This window comes from Podarcis filfolensis (genome assembly GCF_964270895.1).
Source record: "Podarcis filfolensis genome assembly, chromosome: 10".
Lineage (NCBI taxonomy): Eukaryota > Metazoa > Chordata > Lepidosauria > Squamata > Lacertidae > Podarcis > Podarcis filfolensis.
The window spans coordinates 70,061,553-70,085,075 of NC_139612.1; the positions used below are offsets into that span (position 1 = coordinate 70,061,553).

Genomic DNA, 23,523 nt, shown 5'->3' on the forward strand with positions numbered 1-23,523 from the left:
CTCACTGACAGATTCGCCTAATTTGACACGGTTTTCTGCAATTGCCTTTAAACTCAAACGAACAGGGATTGCAATAGATTCTCTCCTCTTACTGGATGAGTTACATATTTTCTCTCTCATCAAGCAGAGGCTGTTAGATCATGAATGTCAAAAACGTTATCCTATTCAGCCCTCTGTATGCGCATCTGCTTACTGACGTTTGCGGCCTCATCAGGGAATGATGCCCAACTATTTTTATAATTTAGATACCCCTTTGTATCGTAGAGGTTTTTTTAATTAGCCCGTTTAAATGCATTCCCCTTATTTGTAATTTCTGGAAGGTTCCAAAAAAATACCCTTCCAGAGTAGACTTTGCTCTCATGGTATGACAACAACAACAACAACAACAAAACAACAACAACAACAACAAAACAACAACAACAACAATAATAATAAAATAATAATAATAATAATAGTTGTTGTTGTTATTAATATCTATACCCCACCCATCTGGCTGGGCTTCCCCAGCCACTCTGGGCTGCTTCCAACAAAATATTAAAATACAGTGGTACCTCGGGTTAAGTACTTAATTTGTTCCGGAGGTCCGTTCTTAACCTGAAACTGTTCCTAACCTGAAGCACCACTTTAGCAAATGGGGCCTCCTGCTGCCGCTGCGCGATTTCTGTTCTCATCCTGAAGCAAAGTTCTTAACCCGAGGTACTATTTCTGTGTTAGCGGAGTATGTAACCTGAAGCGTCTGTAACCTGAAGCAACTGTAAGCCGAGGTACCACTGTACAGTAATGCATCGAACATTAGAAGCTTCCCTAAACAGGGCTGCCTTCAGATGAATACACCAGATACAATATACCATATACCATATACAGTAATACCTCTGGTTACGAACCATCCTCCTTGAGAACGCTTCGGGTTACGAGCCGCTAACCGGAAGTAGCTGCTCCCGGTAGCGAACTTTGCCCTGGGATGCGGGCGAAAGTCGCACTCCAGAGTAGGAGGCCCCGTTAGCAAAAGTGCGCCTCAGGATAAGAACAGTTTCTGGTTACGAACGGACCTCCGGAACGAATTAAGTTCATAACTGGAGGTACCACTGTAATTTTGAACCTGGACCCTGCAGTCATCATAGGCCCTTCTTTGTGTGCCTCCTCCAGAACGGGCCTTTTCTGAAATGTCTGCCGCACGGCATGATGACATTGCGTGGCCCTGGCCCCCTCAATCACGGAGACAAGGTGATGCAAGCGCTCCGGGAGGAGCACAGAGAGAAGAAATGCCATGGTAACCTGTAACAGCGAAACCAGACACCTCAGCAGCCCCAGCTGCAACAAAACATGTCTCTCCTGTATTGGTTTCTACCGCCACATCAGGGCTTGTAGCTCTCCAACGGTTTGACTTCACCCCAAAGGCACCGTCTTCCGTAAATGGTTGAATTAGCCAAGGGCCTGTTTTTGTTAGAATTCCTGCCCCGTGACTGCAGTCATGGGACTGTTGTCTATCACATGACGGTGTATGTTTTGACTCCACAGAGTGGGAAGTGATGGAGACAGGATGTTTGTGTTCCGTGAAGTGGGACTATTGTCCTTTGTCTTTTTCTCTTTGCTGTCTGATGCTAGAGAGAGAGGGAGCCATGTTGCAGTGCTCTGTGTGTGTTTATATGTAAATAAAGTAGATTAGCCAAAATGCTGAGTTGCTGAGGTCTGTTACGCAAGCTGCGAAGACTCTGCGGATCCCTAAGTGTGCCGATGTCTGTTGGCATCGGTCGCTGTGATGTTCTGGCAGAAGTAAGCTTTTGAAGCTCCCGAACGATCGACCAGGAGGGAGGGAACATGCCAGTCGGGCATGTGTCTCTGCCAGGGTCCTACTCGAGAGTAGGACAAGCTCCTGACAGTTTTCGCCTGGCACTTAAAGATATGTAACGAAGGCGCCAGGCGAGTCTCCCTGGAGAGAACATCCCACAATCAGGGAGCCACTGCAGAGAAGGCCCTGTTCTCATGTTGCCACCCTCTGACCTCTCAAGAAGGAGGCACACAAAGAAGGGCCTACGATGATGACTGCAGGGGCCAGGTGAGTTCATATGGAGAGAGGCAGTCCTTGAAGTTTTGTGGTGCTGAGCCATTTCAGGCTTTATAGGTCAAAACCAGCACTTTGAATTGGGCCAGGAAACTAATTGGCAGCCAGTGCAGTCGGACCAGAATTATCATTGTACAGTGATACCTCGGGTTAAGTACTTAATTCGTTTGCGAGGTCCATTCTTAACCTGAAACTGTTCTTAACCTGAAGCACCACTTTAGCTAACGGGACCTCCTGCTGCTGCGCGATTTCTGTTCTCATCCTGAAGCAAAGTTCTTAACCCGAGGTACTATTTCTGGGTTAGCGGAATCTGTAACCTGAAGCGTCTGTAACCTGAAGCGTATGTAACCCGAGGTACCACCGTATGCTCAAACCGTTTTGCTCCAGTGAGCAACCTGGACGCCTAGTTCTGCACGAGGCTGACGCCCCACGTATAACGTGTTGGAGTAATATAATAATAATAATAATAATAATAATAATAATAATAATAATATATTTAGACCCCGCCCTCCCTGGCCAGAGCCGGGCTCAGGGCGGCTAACACCAATAAAATCACAGTAAAAACATAATGGGGGGGGGGGGTAACCAATTTAAAATACAGGTTAAAAATGCAATTTAAAATGCAGCCTTATTTTAATAGTAGCCCATGGATCAAGACCATAAGGGGAGGGCAACATAAGGGTCAGACTGAGTCCAAACCAAAGGCCAGGCGGAACAGCTCTGTCATGCAAGCCCTGCTAGATGCTCTGGTGAAAGGAATGATTTTCACTGGGAAAACCACATGGGGCCAAAGGGTCAGTTTTCTGACAATCAAGCCGCACCACCTCTAAGATCATAGCCGTCAACTTACAGATTTGAAAATAAGGGACCAGCAGCCTCGGAAATAAGGGATCAGCAGCCAAAATAAGAGATTTTCAGAGTACAGGTATGTTTGACTTCTGAGCCCCTCCGAGCCAAAGGCAGAAAGCCCAGCAAGCAGCCAAACGAAGCTTCAAGCGGTGGTTCCCACAGCGCAGCAGCCCCGCAAAGGGGATGCAGCAAGGAAAACCACCGTCACCTCTCCGCTGGGAAGCGCTGAGCAAAGGCGAGTCCCCAGGCAATGCGGCCGATTTGATCGGCACAAGGCATGCAAGCTCCACCCCCCCAGTCGTTCTTAGACTCCTTATTGGGTGAGCAACGCAGCCAAGCAACCCAGTTGGAGCCTCCCTCCTCCCTGGCCGGCAGGGAGGGAGGGAGAGGAGCTGCTTCCTTTGAAACCTGGGAAATTTACGGGACATCATCAATAAGGGACACGGCGCTGGGATAAGGGACTTTCCCGCCAAATAAGGGACGGTTGACAGCTATGTCTATGATTAGAGCCCTGGCATGCATGGTTGCAAACCCACTGTTATTCTGCAACATGCAAGCCAGCTCCCAGGAGACAAGTCTCTCCTCCATTCAGCCGGCAGCCCAGTCGGTGATCAACGTCGAGCAGAAACCTTCAACTCAAGAAGCCGAGAACAGAGTGCGACACTTCTCCCCCCAAACACATAAGGATAACTCACCGCCCAAGCGTGAATCCAATGAACTTATTTCTGCTCGCCTCCAGGAAATGTTCTATGTCTTTCTGTCTGGAAGACAAGCAGTATGTTGCAGCGGCGGCGAGGTGGGGGGCAGAGGTGGAATATATAACAAAAGCACACCACACATTAGGGGGCAGGGCGGGGGGGGGGGGGGAGAGACCCTCTCCAATATCTAGGCAGCTTGAGAGAAAACATTCTGCCTCCAGCCGATCTGTGTTCAGATGGCATCACACAGAGGTGAAAAGGATTTATTCTGAATGTGGGTTTGTAGGCCAAGCGCAATAAGCACGCAAGCCTCTCTACATCACAGCTCTCGCACAGAAGCAAATTAAGCGCTCATCGCATCCCAAATAGCCCCAGGGACTTCAGATTCAACCATGTTGCCTGACTGTTTTATGTATTCTCTTTGAAAAATCCAGTTCTTTTTTATTTTGGGGGGTGGACTGCAACAATTTGGATATGGGCACACAGTTCGAAGGAAACCCCTCTCCCAGGGCTGGTTTAGCCACACAGCAGAATTTAGGAATTTCTCATGCAGAAAACCAGGGACGCGGGTGGCACTGTGGGTTAAACCACAGAGCCTAGGACTTGCCGATCAGAAGGTCGGCGGTTCAAATCCCCGCGACGGGGTGAGCTCCCGTTGCTCAGTCCTGCTCCTGCCAACCTAGCAGTTCAAAAGCACGTCAAAGTGCAAGTAGATAAATAGGTACCACTCCAGTGGGAAGGTAAACGGCATTTCCATGCGCTGCTCTGGTTCGCCAGAAGCGGCTTAGTCCTGCTGGCCACATGACCTGGAAGCTGTACACCGGCTCCCTCGGCCAATAAAGCGAGATGAGCGCCGCAACCCCAGAGTCGGCCACGACTGGACCTAATGGTCAGGGGTCCCTTTACCTTTACCAAGCAAAAAACCACCACCACGTCAGGGACAAACACACTAGTCCTGCCTGCTCGCCCTTGCTTTGCTAGCTTTCTCCTTGCAGGGAGATTCCAAAGATGCAACCTGAGTTGCTGCAGCCGTTCCACTACCAAGCACTTGCACGGATCAGGCCCCAGGACAGGATCTCGCTCCGAAGGGTAGGAGCCAGGGGTGAGAATACCTGACTTTGGGGGCCCAGGGAAGCCCCTTTGGGAAGGAGACCCTCTCGACGGGCGGGTGCGGGGCCGACACAGCCTGGATGACGGTGTCCCGCTCCAAGAGGTCCAGCTCCCCTTCGATGCCGTTGTCGATGTCATCGGGCTCCTCCTCATCCACCAGCACCTCATCGTTCTTGAATGGGTCCCTCTCATTGTAGATGTCGAGGCTGTCCTGTTTCATCAGAGGCTAAAGGCGAAAGAAGGAGGAGAATGAATGTTTGGGTAGAGAGGAGTTGAGTATCCCATCCACAGCTGCCTCCAGAGCTGGTCCACCCATGAGGCGGGATGGATGGCGGCTGGGGGCACTGTTATACGGTGGTTCCACTCCTTTCTCCTGGGCCATGTCCAGAAAGTGGTGTTGGGGGATGAGTGTTCAGACCCCTGGGCTCTCACGTGTGGGGTGCCTCAGGGTTCTGTCCTCTCCCCCATGCTTTTTAATATCTATATGAAGCCGCTTGGAGAGATCATCAGGGGGTTTGGGCTGGGTGTCCATCAATATGCGGATGATACCCAGCTCTACCTCTCCTTTAAATCAGAGCCAGTGAAGGCGGTGAAGGTCCTGTGTGAGTGTCTGGAGGCGGTTGGAGGATGGATGGCGGCTAATGGATTGAGGTTGAATCCTGACAAGACAGAAGTACTGTTTTTGGGGGACAGGGGGCGGGCGGGTGTGGAGGACTCCCTGGTCCTGAATGGGATAACTGTGCCCCTGAAGGACCAGGTGCGCAGCCTGGGAGTCATTTTGGAATCACAGCTGTCCATGGAGGTGCAGGTCAGTTCTGTGTCCAGGGCAGCTGTCTACCAGCACCATTTGGTATGCAGGATGAGACCCTACCTGCCAGCAGATTGTCTCGCCAGAGTGGTGCATACTCTAGTTATCTCCCGCTTGGACTACTGCCATGCGCTCTACGTGGGGCTACCTTTGAAGGTGACCTGGAAACTACAACTAATCCAGAATGTGGCAACCAGACTGGTGACTGGGAGCGGCCACCGAGACCACATAACACCTGTCTTGAAAGACCTACACTGGCTCCCAGTATGTTTCTGAGGACAATTCAAAGTGTTGGTGCTGACCTTGAAAGCCCTTGGTCCAGTATATCTGAAGGAGCGTCTCCACCCCCATCGTTCTGCCCAGACACTGAGGTCCAGCTCCGAGGGCCTTCTGATGGTTCTCTCACTGTGAGAAGTCAAAGTACAGGGAACTAGGCAGAGGGCCTTCTTGGTGGTGGCACCCGCCCTGTGGCACACCCTCCCGTCAGATGTCAAAGATAAGAACAACTACCAGACTTTTAGAAGACATCTGAAGGCAGCCCTGTTTAGGGGAGCTTTTAATGTTTGATGCATTACTGTATTTTAATATTTTGTTGGAAGCCGCCCAGAGTGGCTGGGGAAGCCCAGCCAGATGGGTGGGGTATAAATAATAAATTATGATGATGATGACCCTGATGTTGGGAAAGATGGAGGGCGCAAGGAGAAGGGGACGACCGAGGACAAGATGGTTGGACAGTGTTCTCGAAGCTACAAACACGAGTCTGACCAAACTGCGGGAGGCAGTAGAAGACAGGAGTGCATGGCGTGCTCTGGTCCATGGGGTCACAAAGAGTTGGACACGACTAAACGACTAAACAACAACATCATGATGATGATGATGATGAAGCAGCTGTCTCGGGTGGCAGAAACGCAAGATGTGGCACTCCACCACTTCTGCTGGAACGTCCTGCTCAGAGTTTTGCGAAAGGGAAGCATTTCGGCGCAGGGCCCTGCTGCCCATCTTCCCTTCCCCTGGGGATCCAGCAGATCCTTCTGATGTTCTTACGATCACACAGGGGCCCCACAAGCTGCCACCACGAGCATGCAAAGTCAATATGCAATATTGCAAGCTTGGTGTGGCAGCAGAAGTTGGTGGTCCTATCACACGTCCCTGGCTGCAAAACGGATAGCAGACTCCTAGCCCCACAGCTAGATTCACCAAAGTCAGAGCCTGAACACCCCCCCCAAAAAAAACCAGTCTAATCTTAATTAGGATTGTATTTGGTTGGGAGGAAACAGCAACTCCCCCCCCAAATGTTTTTGTGTTGTTGTTTTAGTAGCTCTAATCCAGCCCTTGAGATGTAGAAGGTTAGAAAAAATGTATTATACTCATGATAATAAATGCTGGAAATATAAGAAAAAAGAAGGAACCTTTCACCACATGTGGTGGACGTGCCCCAAGGTAAAAGACTTCTGGGAAAGGATTTATAATGAATTGGAAAAAGTGTTGAAAAACACATTTATTAAGAAACCAGAAGCCTTTTTATTTGGTATAGTGGGGGGAGAAATCCCCAAAAAGGGTGTTACTTTTTTTTTGTATGATACAACAGCTACGAGAATATTATTGGTGAAGAATTGGAAGAAACAAGATTTACCAGCAATCGAAGAATGGCAGATGAAGATGATGGATTATATGGAACTTGCCGAACTGACCGGGAGACTCCGAGACAGAAAGAAGAGACGGTGGAAGAAGATTGGAAGAAGTTTAAGGAATATTTGAAAAAATATGTTAATATTTAAATCTTAGAACAGCTTTGGAAGTGGATATAGGCTGTAGGGTTAGAAGTAGAAGATAATGTATTTTAAAACAGTATTATTTGTAAGTGATAAAATGTGAAGATTTTTATGGTTAAAGTACCGTAAGTGTGATAAAAAAGGGGTTAGAAATTATGATATATGTAAACTGCTAAAGATGAGGTAAAATGAAAATCAGATAGGTGGGACTTGGGGAAGCCCCCCTAACAATGTTTAGAGAAAATAAGGATAAGACAAGAATTTGTTTGTCTGGTTTGTTTTTCTGTTTGTGTTGTTTAGTCGTGTTATAAAATGAATAAAAAAAAATTGGGGGGGAAAAGAGATGTGGGTTAGAACTTTACCTTTTTTTGGACACTTAACTGGCTATAGGAAAAATCAACATTTTAAGCAGGAGTGAGGGGGGTCATTTGGGCTTTTTCATAAGCCTCCTCTAAAAATATCATTTTAACAAAAGACCATTAAAGGCGGCCTTCCTTTCTACCAATGAACACAACTTTGCAGCCGTATCTTACGCACGTTTATTCAGAAGTCCCACAGAGTTAAATGGGCTTTACTTCCAGGAAAGTGGCCATACATTTGTAGCCTGTCCTTGACAAAGGCTGCAATTTCCTACCGCTTACCTGGGAGTAGGCTCCACAGAGCTCAAAGGGACTTCTTTCTCATTTATTCATTCCAGGTTATTTCTAGACTACTAATTGTTCAAACCATAACTTCTGAGTAGGCACCCAATAGGTTTGCACTGCAGAAATCTCAACACTTCTTGAAGCAGCGACAAAACACCCACATTCGCCGAGGTTTTGAGTTTTGCTGAAAGGTAATCGCTTTTAATCATGCATTTAATTCAAATGAGCGGAGGGAGTGGATGCAAACACATTTTTTAAAAGGGAGGTAATGTGCCTGTTATGCCTGAGTTGGCTTCAAAATGAAGTCCATATCATGGTATCAGTTTCATAGTCTCTGACCTGGAAATATATCACGAATCACGATGTGTGTATTTTGTGCGCTATGCAAAAATCGGGAAAGAAATGGTCGTGTGGAAGAGGTGGATGAATTTGTGTATATTAATGTTAGACCTTCAGACCATATGGTCTGAAGCTCAACATCAAAAAAATAAAGATCATGGCCACTGGGCCCATCACCTCCTGGCAAATAGAAGGGGAAGAAATGGAGGCAGTGAGAGATTTTACTTCCTTGGGCTCCATGATCACTGCAGATGGTGAAAGCAGTCACAAAATTAAAAGACGCCTGCTTCTGGGGAGAAAAGCAATGACAAACCTAGACAGCATCTTAAAAAGCAGAGACATCACCTTGCCGACAAAGGTTCGTATAGTGAAAGCTATGGTTTTCCCAGTAGTGATGTACGGAAGTGAGAGCTGGAACATAAAGAAGGCTGATCGCTGAAGAATGGACGCTTTTGAATTCTGGTGCTGGAGGAAACTCTTGAGAGTCCCGTGGACTGCAAGAAGATCCAACCTATCCATTCTTAAGGAAATCAGCCCTGAGTGCTCACTGGAAGGACAGATCCTGAAGCTGAGGCTCCAGTACTTTGGCCACCTCATGAGAAGAGAAGACTCCCTGGAAAAGATGTTGGGAAAGATGGAGGGCCCAAGGAGAAGGGGACGACAGAGGACGAGATGGGGGGACAGTGTTCTCGAAGCTACCAGCATGAGTTTGACCAAACTGCGGGAGGCAGTGGAAGACAGGAGGGCCTGGCGTGCTCTGGTCCAGGGGGTCACGAAGAGTTGGACACAACTAAACGACTAAACAACAACAACAAGGTATCTAACTGTTGAAGATGCAATAGAGTTAATGCTTCTCTAAAACATGTTTTTTCATTGTCCTGTATTGAAAGATTTTTGGCAGAAGGTAACTGAAACCACCAACAGAAGTGCACGGAACAATCTTACATTTACAGAGCAAAATATCCTCCTGAGTTATATACCCAGAAGATGGAACCTTACAAAAGGATGATATGAGTGGACTTTCTGCGCCCTGACCACTGCAAAAAGACTGATACTGATGAACTGGAAAAATAAAAATGTAGCTCCCTTCTAAGACTGGATTGAAGACTTAAACAAACTCGCAACATATGAACAACTTGCATCTAAACACAGACTTGCCAGGGACAAATTCCATGATATTTGGAATCCATTCTTACAAATACTGTAATAGGTTAAGATCTGGTGAAGAGGAGTAACAACCTTGTAAAGTATAGTTTTGGGTTTCCCCCTTTCCCCCTTTATTTTCCCTCCTATACAGGTTTTTCTCTCTTTTATCTGTATCTCACCATGTTTAGTGCATGTATAATCACGGACTTTTTGAACTTTAAATAGAGATGTGTGTTTTTTTAAAGGGGGGGGGAACCATGAAGCCAGCCATAGCTCCATCCTGATTCCAGACTTTGCAATATATCAGTACGCAAACAGGATCCGTTCCAAAGGTCTGGCCGCATCCCGAGGAATTCACAACCAGAGGACCGCTTCTGCACATGTGCGCAGCGCAATTTGGCGCTTCTGCACATGCACGTGCGGCGAAACCCGGAAAAATACTTCCGGGATTGCCGTGTTCACATCCCAAAGATTACGTATCTAGAGGGATATGTAGGCAGAGGTACGACTGTATATCACAATGTTTAGCTAGTGATATACCGTATTTTTCGTTCCATAAGATGCATTTTTTTCCTCCTAAAAAGCAAGGGGAAATGTCTGTGCGTCTTATGGAGCGAATGCGTGGTCCCTGGAGCCGAATTGCCCAGGGACAAAAAGCAGATCATGCTTTTTTTTTTTTTTTTTTGAAAGAGGGAAGGGGATTGTTTGCCGATCGGGGAGAGAGATAAGGGACGCTAGAGATAAAGGAGGCTGCCGGGGGAGGGGGAGGGAAGTAAAGACAGCAAACTTGCAAAGGGGGGAAACAGGAAGACTAAAGCAATAAGAAGAGAAATTAGAAGAAAAGGAGGAGCAAAAAACTGCTCCAGCTAAGGAAAAGACACTAAGGCAAACAAGAGGGAAGGGGGTGTTGAAAGGAAACAGCTGATCAGTGGGATCAGAATAGAGATAAGGGTCACCCCAAATTCACCATCAGATCACATAGCATGTCCATGGCTACAGCCTGCACCCAAAAAATAATGCATCCACTGTTTCGTGGGGCAGCAATGGTGCAAAAACATGGTTACAAAGCACGGATCCACATGGATCCTCAGGATTTTTGCATTGGGTCACCCCAAATTCACCATCAGATCACATGTCTGTGGCCACAGCATGAACCACAAAAATCACACATCCACTGTTTCGTTCAGAATATTTTTTTTCTGGTTTTCCTCCTCTAAAAACTAGGTGCATCTTATGGAGCGAAAAATACGGGTATCGCCTGGGTTTTGCCCAGTCCTGGTTGGCCTTAGAGAGGTGAGCCCCCCCAAATCTCCTACCCTCCTGCTCCGGTGCCCCCGCTTCTGCTGCTGCTGCTCCACCAGCTCGATGGCGTAGGCGGGGGGAGAGGCTGCCCGCATGCTGCGCATGATTTGGATGCTGTCCTCTGGCAGGGGGGGCAAGCCCAGTTCCTGGCGCTTCTTCACCTTCATGGCCTGCAGAGCGTCAAAGCCCCCCAGGGTGAACTGCAGAGGCAAGAGAGAGAGAGAAAGAGAAAGAGTTGGTCCCAGGCCTAGCTGTCAACTTACAGATTTGAAAATAAGGGACCAGCAGCCTCGGAAATAAGGGATCAGCAGCCAAAATAAGGGATTTTCAGAGTACAGGTATGTTCGACTTCTGAGCCCCTCCGAGCCAAAGGCAGAAAGCCCAGCCAGCAGCCAAACGAAGCCTCAAGCGGTGGTTCCCACAGCGCAGCAACCCAGCAAAGGGGATGCAGCAAGGAAAACCACTGTCACCTCTCCGCTGGGAAGCACTGAGCAAAGGCGAGTCCCCAGGCAACACAGCCGATTTGATCGGCATAAGGCATGCAAGCTCCACCCCCCCAGGCGTTCTTAGACTCCTTATTGGGTGAGCAATGCAGCCAAGCAACACAGTTGGAGACTCCCTCCTCCCTGGCCGGCAGGGAGGGAGGGAGGGAGGGAGAGGAGCTGCTTCCTTTGAAACCCGGGAAATTTAAGGGACATCATCAATAAGGGACAGCAGCGGGACACGGCACTGGGATAAGGGACTTTCCCACCAAATAAGGGACGGTTGACAGCTATGGTCCCAGGCGGGTCCTCAACAACGCAGCCTGAGCTGAGCAGCTGGAGGTGGTGGGGCATTATAACATCAGAAGAGTCTGGATCAGGCTAGAGTGGACCCGTTGCACCCAGCATCTTTTTCCCACAGTCGCCCCAGTCAGCCAGAAGCCCACTGTGTTTGTCCTCAAGCACTGTTTGTTGGAAAGACATGGCAAATTTAACGAACAAATAAATGAGCAAATAAATATTTAACAGTAAATCCAGCAGGACTGAACTGAGGTGCTTCTGCAAAGCAATTCCTGCGCTCTTGTCTTGTCCAGCTGTTGCTCCTGGTGTGAGATAATTTTTCGCTCCATCTGGGGAAAGTACAAAGTTCTAAACACAGCTCCAATACACACCATTCTGTAGCCGCCGCCCCCCTGGCCACAAAATTAAGCTTGCAAAAATCATGCAAGCTTTTACATGCACAATGCTTTATTATGTTTTTATGTGTTTAATATATGTTGGAAGCCACCCAGAGTGGCTGGGGAAGCCCAGCCAGATGGGCGAGATACTAGCTGCTTTGCTTCTCAGTATAATCCAGTTGGAGGCGGGTGGCGCTGTGGGTTAAACCACAGAGCCCAGGACTTGCCGATCAGAAGGTCGGCGGTTTGAATCCCCGCGACGGGGTGAGCTCCCGTCTTTCGGTCCCTGCTCCTGCCAACCTAGCACTTCAAAAGCACATCAAAGTGCAAGTAGATAAATAGGTACCTCTCCGGCAGGAAGGTAAGCGATGTTTCTGTGCGCTGCTCTGTTTCGCCAGAAGCGGCTTAGTCATGCTGGCCACATGACCCGGAAGCTGTACGCCGGCTCCCTCGGCCAAGAAAGCGAGATGAGCGCCGCAACCCCAGAGTCGGCCACGACTGGACCTATTGGTCAGGGGTCCCTTTACCTTTCTAATCCAGTTGGCCTCTGTTATTTTCTCCTACCAATAGGTAAAGGTAAAGGGACCCCTAACCATTAGGTCCAGTGGTGAACGACTCTGGGGTTGTGGCGCTCATCTCACTTTACTGGCCGAGGGAGCTGGTGTACAGCTTCCGGGTCATGTGGCCAGCATGACTAAGCCACGGAAACGCCGTTTACCTTCCCACCAGAGTGGTACCTATTTATCTACTTGCACTTTGACGTGCTTTCGAACTGCTAGGTTGGCAGGAACCCATTAAGGACTCTATATGGGCTCTTGGGTACCCCAGAAGGGAAAGAAAGCAGTTTTTTTTCTTATCACATAATGAAACTGAGCTCTGAGTAAGCGCCTGGAACCCCCAACATCTCTCGCCGCTCAGAGACCGGGGTGGCACATAACAGAGTGCTTTTTCTTTGAGACCTACGGCAGGCATGATTTGCCACACGCCACAAACACGCGTCGCTTGAGCCAGAGTTGTTCCTGTCAAAAGGCAAGCTCAGAACCTCACTCACCACGAGGACCTTCCAGAGCAAAAGCAAGACTTTCTTCATGGGGAAGTGGGGAGCGTGTCCGCTGCAGAACTTGGTCACCATGGTGAAAAGAAGGAGTGCAAAAGGCTCCTCGCTGTGCAGAGGAAAACCTGGGAGGGTGAGGTGGGGAGACACAAGTCAAAAGGGACAGAGAGTGGGGGTTTTTTTGCAGGCTATTGATGCAATACAAATGCAGTAGGAAGGAAGAAGGAAGTCAGATTAGCCTCAACCAGAGCCAGGGCCTTTTCAGCACTGGCCCCGACTTGGTGGAACGCTCTGCCTCATGAGACCAGGGCCCTGCAGGATCTGATTTCTTTCCACAGGGCCTGTAAGACAGAGTTGTTTCGCCTGGCCTTTGGCTTGGAATCAACTTGATCCCCTCCCCCTCTTTCCTTTCTCCTTCTGTGATGGAACTCCTATTTGGGGACTTCCCTGGCTTTTTTCTGGCCCAGTCTGGATAGTTGGCCTTGGTGAAGACTTGATGTTTTCATCCCCCTAAAAGTTTTTTATTTGAGTTTCTACTGAAATGAGGCTGCATTTTAATGTTGTATTTTAATCTTGTTTTTAAGTTGTATTCTAATCAATTGTTTTATACTTGTGTTAGCCGCCCTGAGCCCAGTCTTGCCTGGGGAGGGCCGGGTATAAATTAAATTTATTATTATTATTATTTATTAATAGTGGTAGAGATATGTACTGGACCGTCCACAAGTCGTTCTCTTTTATGTTCTTCCCAGTGCTTCCCCAATGTTGCTGTTATCAGTTAGATTTCCTATTCACTTGCGAATGAGGTCTCCAAATGACTTCCATTTAAATGCAAGGGTCTTTTTAGTGGTGGCTCCCCGTTCGTGGAATGCTTTCCCCAGGGAGGCTCACCTGACACCATCATTATATATCTTTAGTCGCCAGGCAAAAGCTTCCCTCTGGAACCAGGCCCTTGGCCTTTAACGGTCTGTGGCCCTGGTAATGCTTCTAGCAAACACATATAAATAAAAATTATAAAATTGCATTTTAACCTGTATTTTAAATTGGTTTCCCCCCCCCATTATGTTTTTACTGTGATTTTATTGGTGTTAGCTCTGGCCGGGGACGGCGGGGTATAAGTAAAAATAATAATAATAATAATAATAATAATAATAATAATAATATAGACTACAGCTGCACAGATGTTATTGGCCCATAGATGGAAAGAATCTAAAGTCCCTACCAGAGAAGAATGACAGATCAAGTTGATGGATTATGCTGAAATGGCTAAAATGACTGGAAGAATCAGAAATCAGGAAGACCAAAATTTTAATAAGGAATGGGGGGAATTGATAACTTATCTCAAAAACCATTGCAAACAGTTAAAATCGTTAGTAGGATTGGAATAACACTTGTGGTTTAATGGTGAATTTTGGATACAACGGAGAGGTAGAATATTTGGATTATTATAAAAGATGCAGGAGGAAATGGTTAACAATGGGACCCACAAACAGTTTGTCGCATTGATTCCGGATCTTCCCGGATCTTTGCCAACTCTACGTATTCCACCATCTTGACCTGCCATTCTTCCAATGCTGGAATTTCCATTTCTGAGCCAGATGTATCCTTGCAGCCGTTGTGGCGTACATAAACAAATTTACATCTTTCTTTTTTAATTTCCTCTCGGACTGGAGCAAATTTGTATTTTATGTGAAAGCACATTGTAAACATCCGAAAATGTTTGTGGGCTTGAGTTGAAATGTTTTGTAATGTGAAAATAAGGAACCGATTGACATATAAGGAGGTGAAATATAAAAAGAAGATAAAAGGTAAAAAAGTGGCTATAGAAATGCTAATAATTTAGTAAAGATGTTTGGAAGTCAGAAAGAGGGAGGGAAGGAGGTCAATGCTCAGTCTGAGCAATGCTTTAAGTTACAGGATTGTGTGACAGAATGTGAATGTTATAAATATGGAAAACTCAATAAAAATTACTATAAAAATAAAAAAAACAATAAAAAATAGGACCCACAAAAGGGAGGAGGGAAGTCCAGGAGATTCTCTGGAATCTGGTTTCTATGTTGTATATGCGACTGTAAAATTTTAATATGAAAAACCGAATAAATAAATTTATTTAAGGCCAAAAATTGGAAATTACAAGAAGTGCCAACAGTGGAGGAATGGCAGATGAAGATGATGGACTTTTGGGAGTTAGCCGACCTGAACGGAAGAGTCCGCGACCAGATTTAAATAAGCGATGTTGTAGAATATTATGGTTTGAAAGAAAGAAAGAAAGAAAGAAAGAAAGAAAGAAAGAAAGAAAGAAAGAAAGAAGTTAATTGACTAAGTAAATTTTATGTGAAAATAGTTTTGGAAGACTGCTACAATGATTTATATGGAAACTCAGCCAGGGGGACTCGAGGAAGTCACCCAACAATGTGAACAAAAGTGGAATTATTACAGTTAGGATAAATGTTTGCTTGTTTTCTTTTTGATGTTTTCTTTTTATTTGTTTGTTATAAATTTGGAAAACTAATAAAAAAAAAATTGAAAAAAATAAAATAAATAAATTGATTTAAATTGATTCTAGACTACACAGAGGGAGGAGAAGAAAGCCCCACGTGCCCAATCAGAGAATTGACAAAAACCTACTGAGCTCAGTCCTGAACGTATCACGGGCGGCCTTCCACGTTGGGGGGTCCGTTTCCATCTCCACCCGCATGGCTTCCACCATTAGGTACATCACGCTCAACAACACCCTGGCGGGAAAGCAGAGAGGAGAAATCAATGTCCCGAAGCAGAGGACCCTGAACCCATTGCCCACTCCAAGAGAATGACGCCCCCCAATGAATAAAATGTTCCCAACAAGGACTTCTAAGTCCAAAAGCCAAAAAGGAGCCCTGGGGGAAAAGATTGGAAGAATGTGGAAGAATGGCAGATGAAGATGATGGATTTTTCGGAGCTAGCTGACCTGACCGGAAGAGTCCGTGACCAGAAGGAGGAGGAGTACCAGGAAGAATGGATGAAATTTAATGATTATTTAGTTAAATACGTTAAGTTAAATTAATTGGAAAAAGCTTGTTAACCAGATAGGCTTGGGATTTAAATACGTAACCTGACGAATTAATATGTTTAATGCTGAATGGAGAAGAAAGAAATATGTTAAATGATTAAGTTAATGATATAAGAATTTTGATTTGGAAAACCGTTTAAACGATATACATTGAATTTCAACTAGGGGGATACGAGGAAGTCACTTAACAATGTTAATAAGATTAGTTTCAATAAGGTTACAATTTACATTTGTTTGTTTATCTGTTTGTGTGTTTATTTGTGTGTGTTTATTTGTTTGTGTGAAAATCAATAAAAAAAATTGGGGGGGGGGAGATTGGAAGTAAGGGTCTCTATACAGCAGGGGTTACCAAACTGAGTGGTACCTGGGATTACTGGATATGGAACAACTGATTGGTTCAAAATTGGGAAAGGAGTACGACAAGGCTGTATATTGTCTCCCTGCTTATTTAACTTATATGCAGAATTCATCATGTGAAAGGCTGGGCTGGATGAATCCCAAACCGGAATTAAGATTGCCGGAAGAAATATCAACAACCTCAGATATGCAGATGACACAACATTGATGGCAGAAAGCGAGGAGGAATTAAAGAACCTTTTAATGAGGGTGAAAGAGGAGAGCGCAAAATATGGTCTGAAGCTCAACATCAAAAAAACGAAGATCATGGCCACAGGTCCCATCACCTCCTGGGAAATAGAAGGGGAAGAAATGGAGGCAGTGAGAGATTTTACTTTCTTGGGCTCCATGATCACTGCAGATGGTGACAGCAGCCATGAAATTAAAAGACGCCTGCTTCTTGGGAGAAAAGCAATGACAAACCTGGACAGCATCTTAAAAAGCAGAGACATCACCTTGCCGACAAAGGTCCGTCTAGTTCAAGCTGTGGTTTTCCCAGTAGTGATATATGGAAGTGAGAGCTGGACCATAAAGAAGGTTGATCGCCGAAGAATGGATGCTTTTGAATTCTGGTGCTGGAGGAGACTCTTGAGAGTCCCATGGACTGCAAGAAGATCAAACCTCTCCATTCTGAAGGAAATCAGCCCTGAGTGCTCACTGGAAGGACAGATCCTGAAGCTGAGGCTCCAAGACTTTGGCCACCTCATGAGAAGACTCTCTGGAAAAGACCCTGATGTTGGGAAAGATGGAGGGCACTAGGAGAAGGGGACGACAGAGAACGAGATGGTTGGACAGTGTTCTCGAAGACACCAACATGAGTTTGACCAAACTGCAGGAAGCAGTGGAAGACAGGAGGGCCTGGCGTGCTCTGGTCCAGGGGGTCACGAAGAGTCGGACACGACTAAACAACTAAACAACAACAAACCGGGGGGGGGGGTGCTAGTGGGATTACCTGGGCGGGTTGCTAGGAGGCCAGGGAGGTAGCAAGGATTGCTGGAGGTGCAGATGGCTGAATCAAGCTCATCTGATTGGAATTTGAAGAAATGTGCAATTAATTGTTTTGCATTTTACTGGGTCGTTTACCGACAGTCCCAAGGCAGCATCCGGGACTCACCTGAGCTCAGTGCTATCAGCCAGAGAGATTGCTGGCTTCCTCAAGGCGCTCCCAGATGCTTGGCTGTTGCTGGAATACACACACACAGAAAAGATTGAGTCAAATACCACTAAATTATTCCTTCTGGAGACTTTAGATTGGGGATGGGGGGCGGAATCACTGGCAATTAATTGTACCCTGGCAGATGGCTTGCAATTGCCGGACTTGGGAAAAGCATCCGTCTCCTGCTAGCAGATGGAGGGGAAGTACGACAATCCCGGAACGTGGCAGCTTTTAAAATTGTTTTCAAATTATTATTTCTGACGACCAGGGTGAGCCAGCACGGCCGAGTTTTAATCACCACCTCGCCGCCACCCAAATTTGCCTGCATGCCACGAACCGCTTCTGAGCCCCTTCCCTATGCAAACCATCAGAGGCGAAGTGAGTCAGCGTATGAGAGAGAGCCTTTTCAGTGGTGGCCCTCAGAACGACAGCCAGTGAAATTATTTATTATTTCTTCAGTTTCTATCCCGCCTGTCCTCCATTTACCTTCCCGCCGGAGCGGTACCTATTTATCTACTTGCACTTTGACGTGCTTTCAAACTGCTAGGTTGGCAGGAGCAGGGACTGAGCAACGGGAGCTCACCCCGTCGCGGGGATTCGAACCGCAGACCTTATCGGCAAGTCCTAGGCTCTGTGGTTTAACCCACAGCGCCACCCGCGTCCAATTATTATTATTATTATTATTATTATTATTATTATTATTATTATTAATACCTCACCCATCTGACTGGGTTTCCCCAGCCACTCTGGATGGCTTCCAACACAATATTAAAATACAGAAATGCCTCAACCATTAAAAGCTTCCCTAAACAGGGTTGCCTTCAGATGTTGTCTAAAAGTCTGGTAGTTGTTGTTCTCTTTGACATCTGGTGGGAGGGTGTTCCACAGGGCAGGTGCCACTACTGAGAAGGCCCTCTGCCTGGTTCCCTGTATCATGGCTTCTCACAGTGAGGGAACCGCCAGAAGGCCCTCGGCGCTGGACCTCAGTGTCCGGGATGGACGATGGGGGTGGAGACGCGCCTTCAGATATACTGGACCGAGGCCGTTTAGGGCTTTCAAGGTCAACACCAACACTTTGAATTGTGCTCGGAAACGTACTGGGAGCCAATGTAGGTCTTTCAGGACTGGTGTTATGTGGTCTCAGCAGCCGCTCCCAGTCACCAGTCTAGCTGCCACATTCTGGATTAGTTGTAGTTTCCGGGTCACCTTCAAAGGTAGCCCCACGTAGAGCGCATTGCAGTAGTCCAAGCAGATCTTGGACAGATCTGCTGCCACTGAAACATATTTCCATCCTCAAATCCCTCGTCCGGCGGCCAGGGTGGCCCCAGATGTGTTGTCCACCACTGCTTCCCCTACCCAGTCCTTGCACGGTTTGCTCTTGCCACACAATGAGTTCCACAGGTCAGTCTATGAGTTTTTGTGAAGCAGAACTTCCCCGCCCCAATGCACACCTGATTTATTTTTTAAAAAATTGAAATAGCAATTTCCAGGAACAGATTCAAAAGGAGCCCGCACTAAAATGCCAGCTTCAAGATCCTGTTTTCAGAAAATATCTTACGCCATCTCCATATTCAGCAACTCCAGGAAGGCAGTGAAGGTCCCCATCTGGTACAGGAGGAAGTTGTTGTGCCGGGACCAGCGAAGGACGTCTGCCTCTGTGTCGCACTCCCCAAAGACCCCTGGGAAGCAGAGAGGAGGGGAGGAAAAAAACCAGTAAGGGAGGGGGGCATGAGACATGAGACGATGCTGTCAATTTGCATTTCTTAGTACAGAAAGTATTGTTCTGGTGTGCAGAGATCTTCCCTATTCTACTTAGCTCAAGAGGCTTCTGGAAGGTTTCTTTCAATGTGAAAGAAGCAGGCAGGAGGTTTTTGATGTTTGGGTTATTCCTTCCAGGAAGCTGAGTACAGCTGGTACCTGTGATTTTGGCTTGTGTTCAATAATACATTTCATCTACTTTCTCTTAAAGAGAAAATGTTCTGCCCCCAAAGCACGCTGCATCTGGGCTGCTGTTTCCACCCAGACCAAGACGACTTGGTTACCTTGTGCCAAGTAGAGGATCGCCCGGGCGACTTTCAGCCTCTTCTCTCTGTTGACTACTTCCAGCCCATCCAGCAGCCGCATCACATAGGCCTTCTGTTGAGCCACGTCCAGCTCTGACCACTGCTTGTCCTTCACTGCGGGAAAGGAAGGACCCAAAAAAACAAAGTCTGAACATCACTGCCAAATGGCCCCCCTCTCTTTTCCCTAGCCCCTTTCCAGGAGTTCAGCTAACTCCACCGGGAGTTCCCTGGTTGGCACTGAACCATGGCAGGGCCTTTTCAGCGGTGGCTCCCTGCTCGTGGCATGCCTTCCCTGGCAAGGTGCACCTGTCTCCATCGCTATTAACTTTCAGGAGAAATGAGAAAACATTCCAAAGGGGTTTGAACTTCAATGTCTAAAACTCCTGGTAGAGGACAAGGATCTAGAGATCACGCTCAGGGTGGCCAAATTCTGCGCGACTGCCATAAAACTTAGGGAACATGCTGTACTACCAAAATGATTAAGGTTTTAAATGACAATTTTAGCTTATATTTTAGTGATCAAGATTTTTAACTGCCGCTATATCTGAATTGTCTCTGTTATACCCAACTGCAATTCAATGTATTCCTGTTGTGTTTTACGATTTTCCCGATATTGTAAGTGAGCCGGAACTGGTCTGGGACTGTAATAATAAAATTCAAAGATACCTTGTGTTTGGAAATCCTCCTCAAAGCACCTCCTGTTAGCGGCAAACTCTGGCTCCTCTGTGTAGCTGTACAGTTCTGTCGGAGAAGTGGGAAAGAGGGGGAGACGAATTAGCACCTGCCAGAGCCACCGTCCCTGCCTGTTATGTACTGAAGTTCTCACCCTGGGCCAGCAGGGGGATACTGTAGATAGTTATGCAAATGAAGGATCGAAAGTGACGTTCAGTGATTGGATAGTTTTAGAAAGTTGTTACAGTTATGTTGTACTGGCCGAACCCTTCAGTTCAGTTCTGTTCTGGCCTGTGAATAAACAAGAGCTGTTTGAAGAATCGCTGTGTCTTCTGATATGTTCACCCACAACTTGCCCATCCTAAGAGCAGGGCAAGCAAGGTAGCTCAGTGGGTAGAGCACGAGACTCTTCATCTCAGCGCCGTGGGTTCGAGCCCCATGTTGGGCAAGAGATTCCTGCACTACAGGGGGGGTTGGGCTAGATGACCCTCAGGGTCCCCTCCACATCTACAATTCTAGGATTCTTTAAAAAATAATAATAAAAATTTTATTTATAGTTTCCATTTATATACGTTTCAATAGTTTAACAACAGTTCTAACTCAATGTGCAGGAAATGATAAGAATAAATTTAACGAACCACAGAAAGAGGAGGAAGGAAGGGTTGAAAGAGGCCTAGGCAAACTCGGCCCTCCAGATGTTTTTTTCTTTTCAAAAATTTTATTGACTTTCCAAAATTTTAAACAAACAAACATAAATTATAACTGAACTTGATCCAATCTTAGTAACATTGTTAAATGACTTCCTCAAATTCCCTTGACTGAATTTCATTATATATCATTGAAACGGTTTTCCAAAATAAAATCTCATAAAATTTACTTAATCCTCTTAACATCTTTGTCTCTTTTCATCTTAACTTTAAACATGTTATTCTATAACTTCACATATTTAAATCCTTAGCCTATCTATTTTTTTGCAAGTGATTCTATTTAATTTATCTTAGCATATTTGAGTAAATAGTCTTTGAAACTCTTCCATTCTTCCTGGTGCTCCTCCTCCTTCTGGTCCGGCCCTCCAGATGTTTTGAGACTACAACTCCCACCATCCCTGACCACTGGTCCTGTTAGCTAGGGATGATGGGAGTTGTAGTCCCAAAACATCTGGAGGGCCGAGTTTGCCTAGGCCTGGTTTGAAATGTGAGAACGACAATTCTACGATTCTAACCCATGGCTTTCCAGGTGATGCTTTTAGATCCATCCAAATCAGTGGCCGTCGCAGCCTCCTGTGGCAATGAGTTCCACAGACTAACTATGCGCTACATGAAGAAGTATTTCCTCTTACCTGCCCTTTCTTTTGTCAGTTTTTTTCAGCCTTTGCTCCTAGGGGAGTCGCTCCCACTCCTTGACCCTTTTGGCTGCCCCATTCCAAGTCTGCAATATCTATTCCAAGGTGAGGCGACCCGAATCCGCACACAATATTCCAAACACCTTCGCAGCGCAGACTCGCCCAATGGCATTATGGCATTGGCAGTTTAAATTTCGATTGTTAGAAAGATGTTAAATTATTTTTGTATGCCACAACCGATGCTCGTATTTTGTTAGCTAAAGACGCACCTAGTTTTTGGAGGAGGAAAACAAGAAAAAAAAATTCTGAGTCTCAGAAGCCAGAACAGCAAGAGGGATCTCTGCGCAGTGAAAGCAGCAATTCCTCTTGCTGTTCTGGCTTCTGGGATAGCTGCGCAGCCTGCATTCGCTCCATAAGACGCACACACATTTCCCCTTACTTTTTAGGAGGGGAAAAGTGAGTCTTATGGAGCAAAAAATAAGGTAATTGGCTTGGGATTTTATTAATGTTAAGTGATGAATTAATATGTTTTAATTCCATAAGGTGAAGATTTAAGGATGTTAATGTTTAAGTTAAATTTCATAAGAACTGAGATTTGGAAAACCCTTAAAAGGACATGCAATGAAATTCAACCAAGGGGAAGCAAGGAAGTCACTTAACAAAGTTAATAAGTGTAATTTTCAATAAGGCTATGATTTATGTTTGTTTGTTTGTTTGTTTGTCTTGTGTGTGTGTGTGTGTGTGTGTGTGTGTGTGTTTGTTTGTTTGTTTATAATATTGTGAAATCTAATAAATTTGGGGGGGGGAATAAATTTCGATTATTTTCATTTGCTGCTTTGGGGAGAGGCCTTGGCACATGTATGAACGAACGCACATGCATGTTCATGCAACTGCCAAGCCCTCTGCAAGAGGGACTTCCTATTTTTAGCTCAGGGGCCTCTTGTCGCTGGCGGGGCTGGAATGCCTGTCGCCGGAGGGCAAATGGGTTAGACAAATTCATTGGGGAGAAGGAAGGCTTTCAATGGCTCCTTGCCACAATGGCTATGCGCTGCCTTCCACAGTTGAAGGCAGCAACGCTTTTGAACCCCCATTGCTGGAAACCTCAGAAAGGAAAAGTTGGTCTTGAATCCTGCTTGCGGGTTTCCCACAGGCGAGTGTTCAGCCACTGTAGGAGCAGGGATGCTGGACTAGTTGGGCCATTTAAAATATATTGTCGTTTAGTCGTGTTCGCCTCTTTGTGACCCCCTGGATCAGAGCACGCCAGGCACTGCTGTCTTCCATTGCCTCCCGCAGTTTGGTCAGACTCATGTTTGTAGCTTCGAGAAGACTGTCCCACCATCTCGTCCTCTGTCGTCCCCTTCTCCTTGTGCCCTCCATCTTTCCCAACATCAGGGTCTTTTCCAGGGAGTCTTCTCTTCTCATGAGGTGGCCAAAGTCTTGGAGCCTCAGCTTCAGGATCTGTCCTTCCAGTGAGCACTCAGGGCTGATTTCCTTAAGAAGGGAGAGGTTTGATCTTCTTGCAGTCCATGGGACTCTCAAGAGTCTCCTCCAGCACCAGAATTCAAAAGAATCAATTCTTCAGCGATCAGCCCTCTTTATGGTCCAGCTCTCACTTCAATAAATCACTACTGGGAAAACTTTAACTATATAGCTTTAACTATACGGACCTTTGTTGGCAAGGTGATGTCTCTGTTTTTTAAGATGCTGTCTAAGGTTGCCATTGCTTTTCTCCCAAGAAGCAGGTGTCTTTTAATTTCATGGCTGCTGTCACCATCTGCAGTGATCATGGAGCCCAAGGAAGTAAAATCTCTCACTGCCTCCATTTCTTCCCCTTCTATTTGCCAGGAGGTGATGGGGCCAGTGGCCATGATCTTCGTTTTTTTGATGTTGAGCTTCAGACCATAT

General features: G+C 46.3%; 1 protein-coding gene across 1 annotated transcript in view; it reads right to left on the minus strand.

The window, feature by feature from the left end:
- The window catches only part of STRIP2 (striatin interacting protein 2), a 61,499-nt gene that overhangs the window by 16,884 nt on the left and 21,092 nt on the right, over positions 1 to 23,523 (minus strand). Inside the window, exons 3-11 of the mRNA XM_083572700.1 lie at positions 20,271 to 20,345; positions 19,584 to 19,718; positions 19,100 to 19,220; positions 17,500 to 17,568; positions 15,569 to 15,675; positions 12,941 to 13,068; positions 10,745 to 10,930; positions 4,722 to 4,945; positions 3,607 to 3,672 (exon numbers count right to left, since the gene is read on the minus strand). Of these exons, the coding sequence (XP_083428826.1) occupies positions 3,607 to 3,672; positions 4,722 to 4,945; positions 10,745 to 10,930; positions 12,941 to 13,068; positions 15,569 to 15,675; positions 17,500 to 17,568; positions 19,100 to 19,220; positions 19,584 to 19,718; positions 20,271 to 20,345 (1,111 nt within the window). The remainder of the gene's footprint in view (positions 1 to 3,606; positions 3,673 to 4,721; positions 4,946 to 10,744; positions 10,931 to 12,940; positions 13,069 to 15,568; positions 15,676 to 17,499; positions 17,569 to 19,099; positions 19,221 to 19,583; positions 19,719 to 20,270; positions 20,346 to 23,523) is intronic.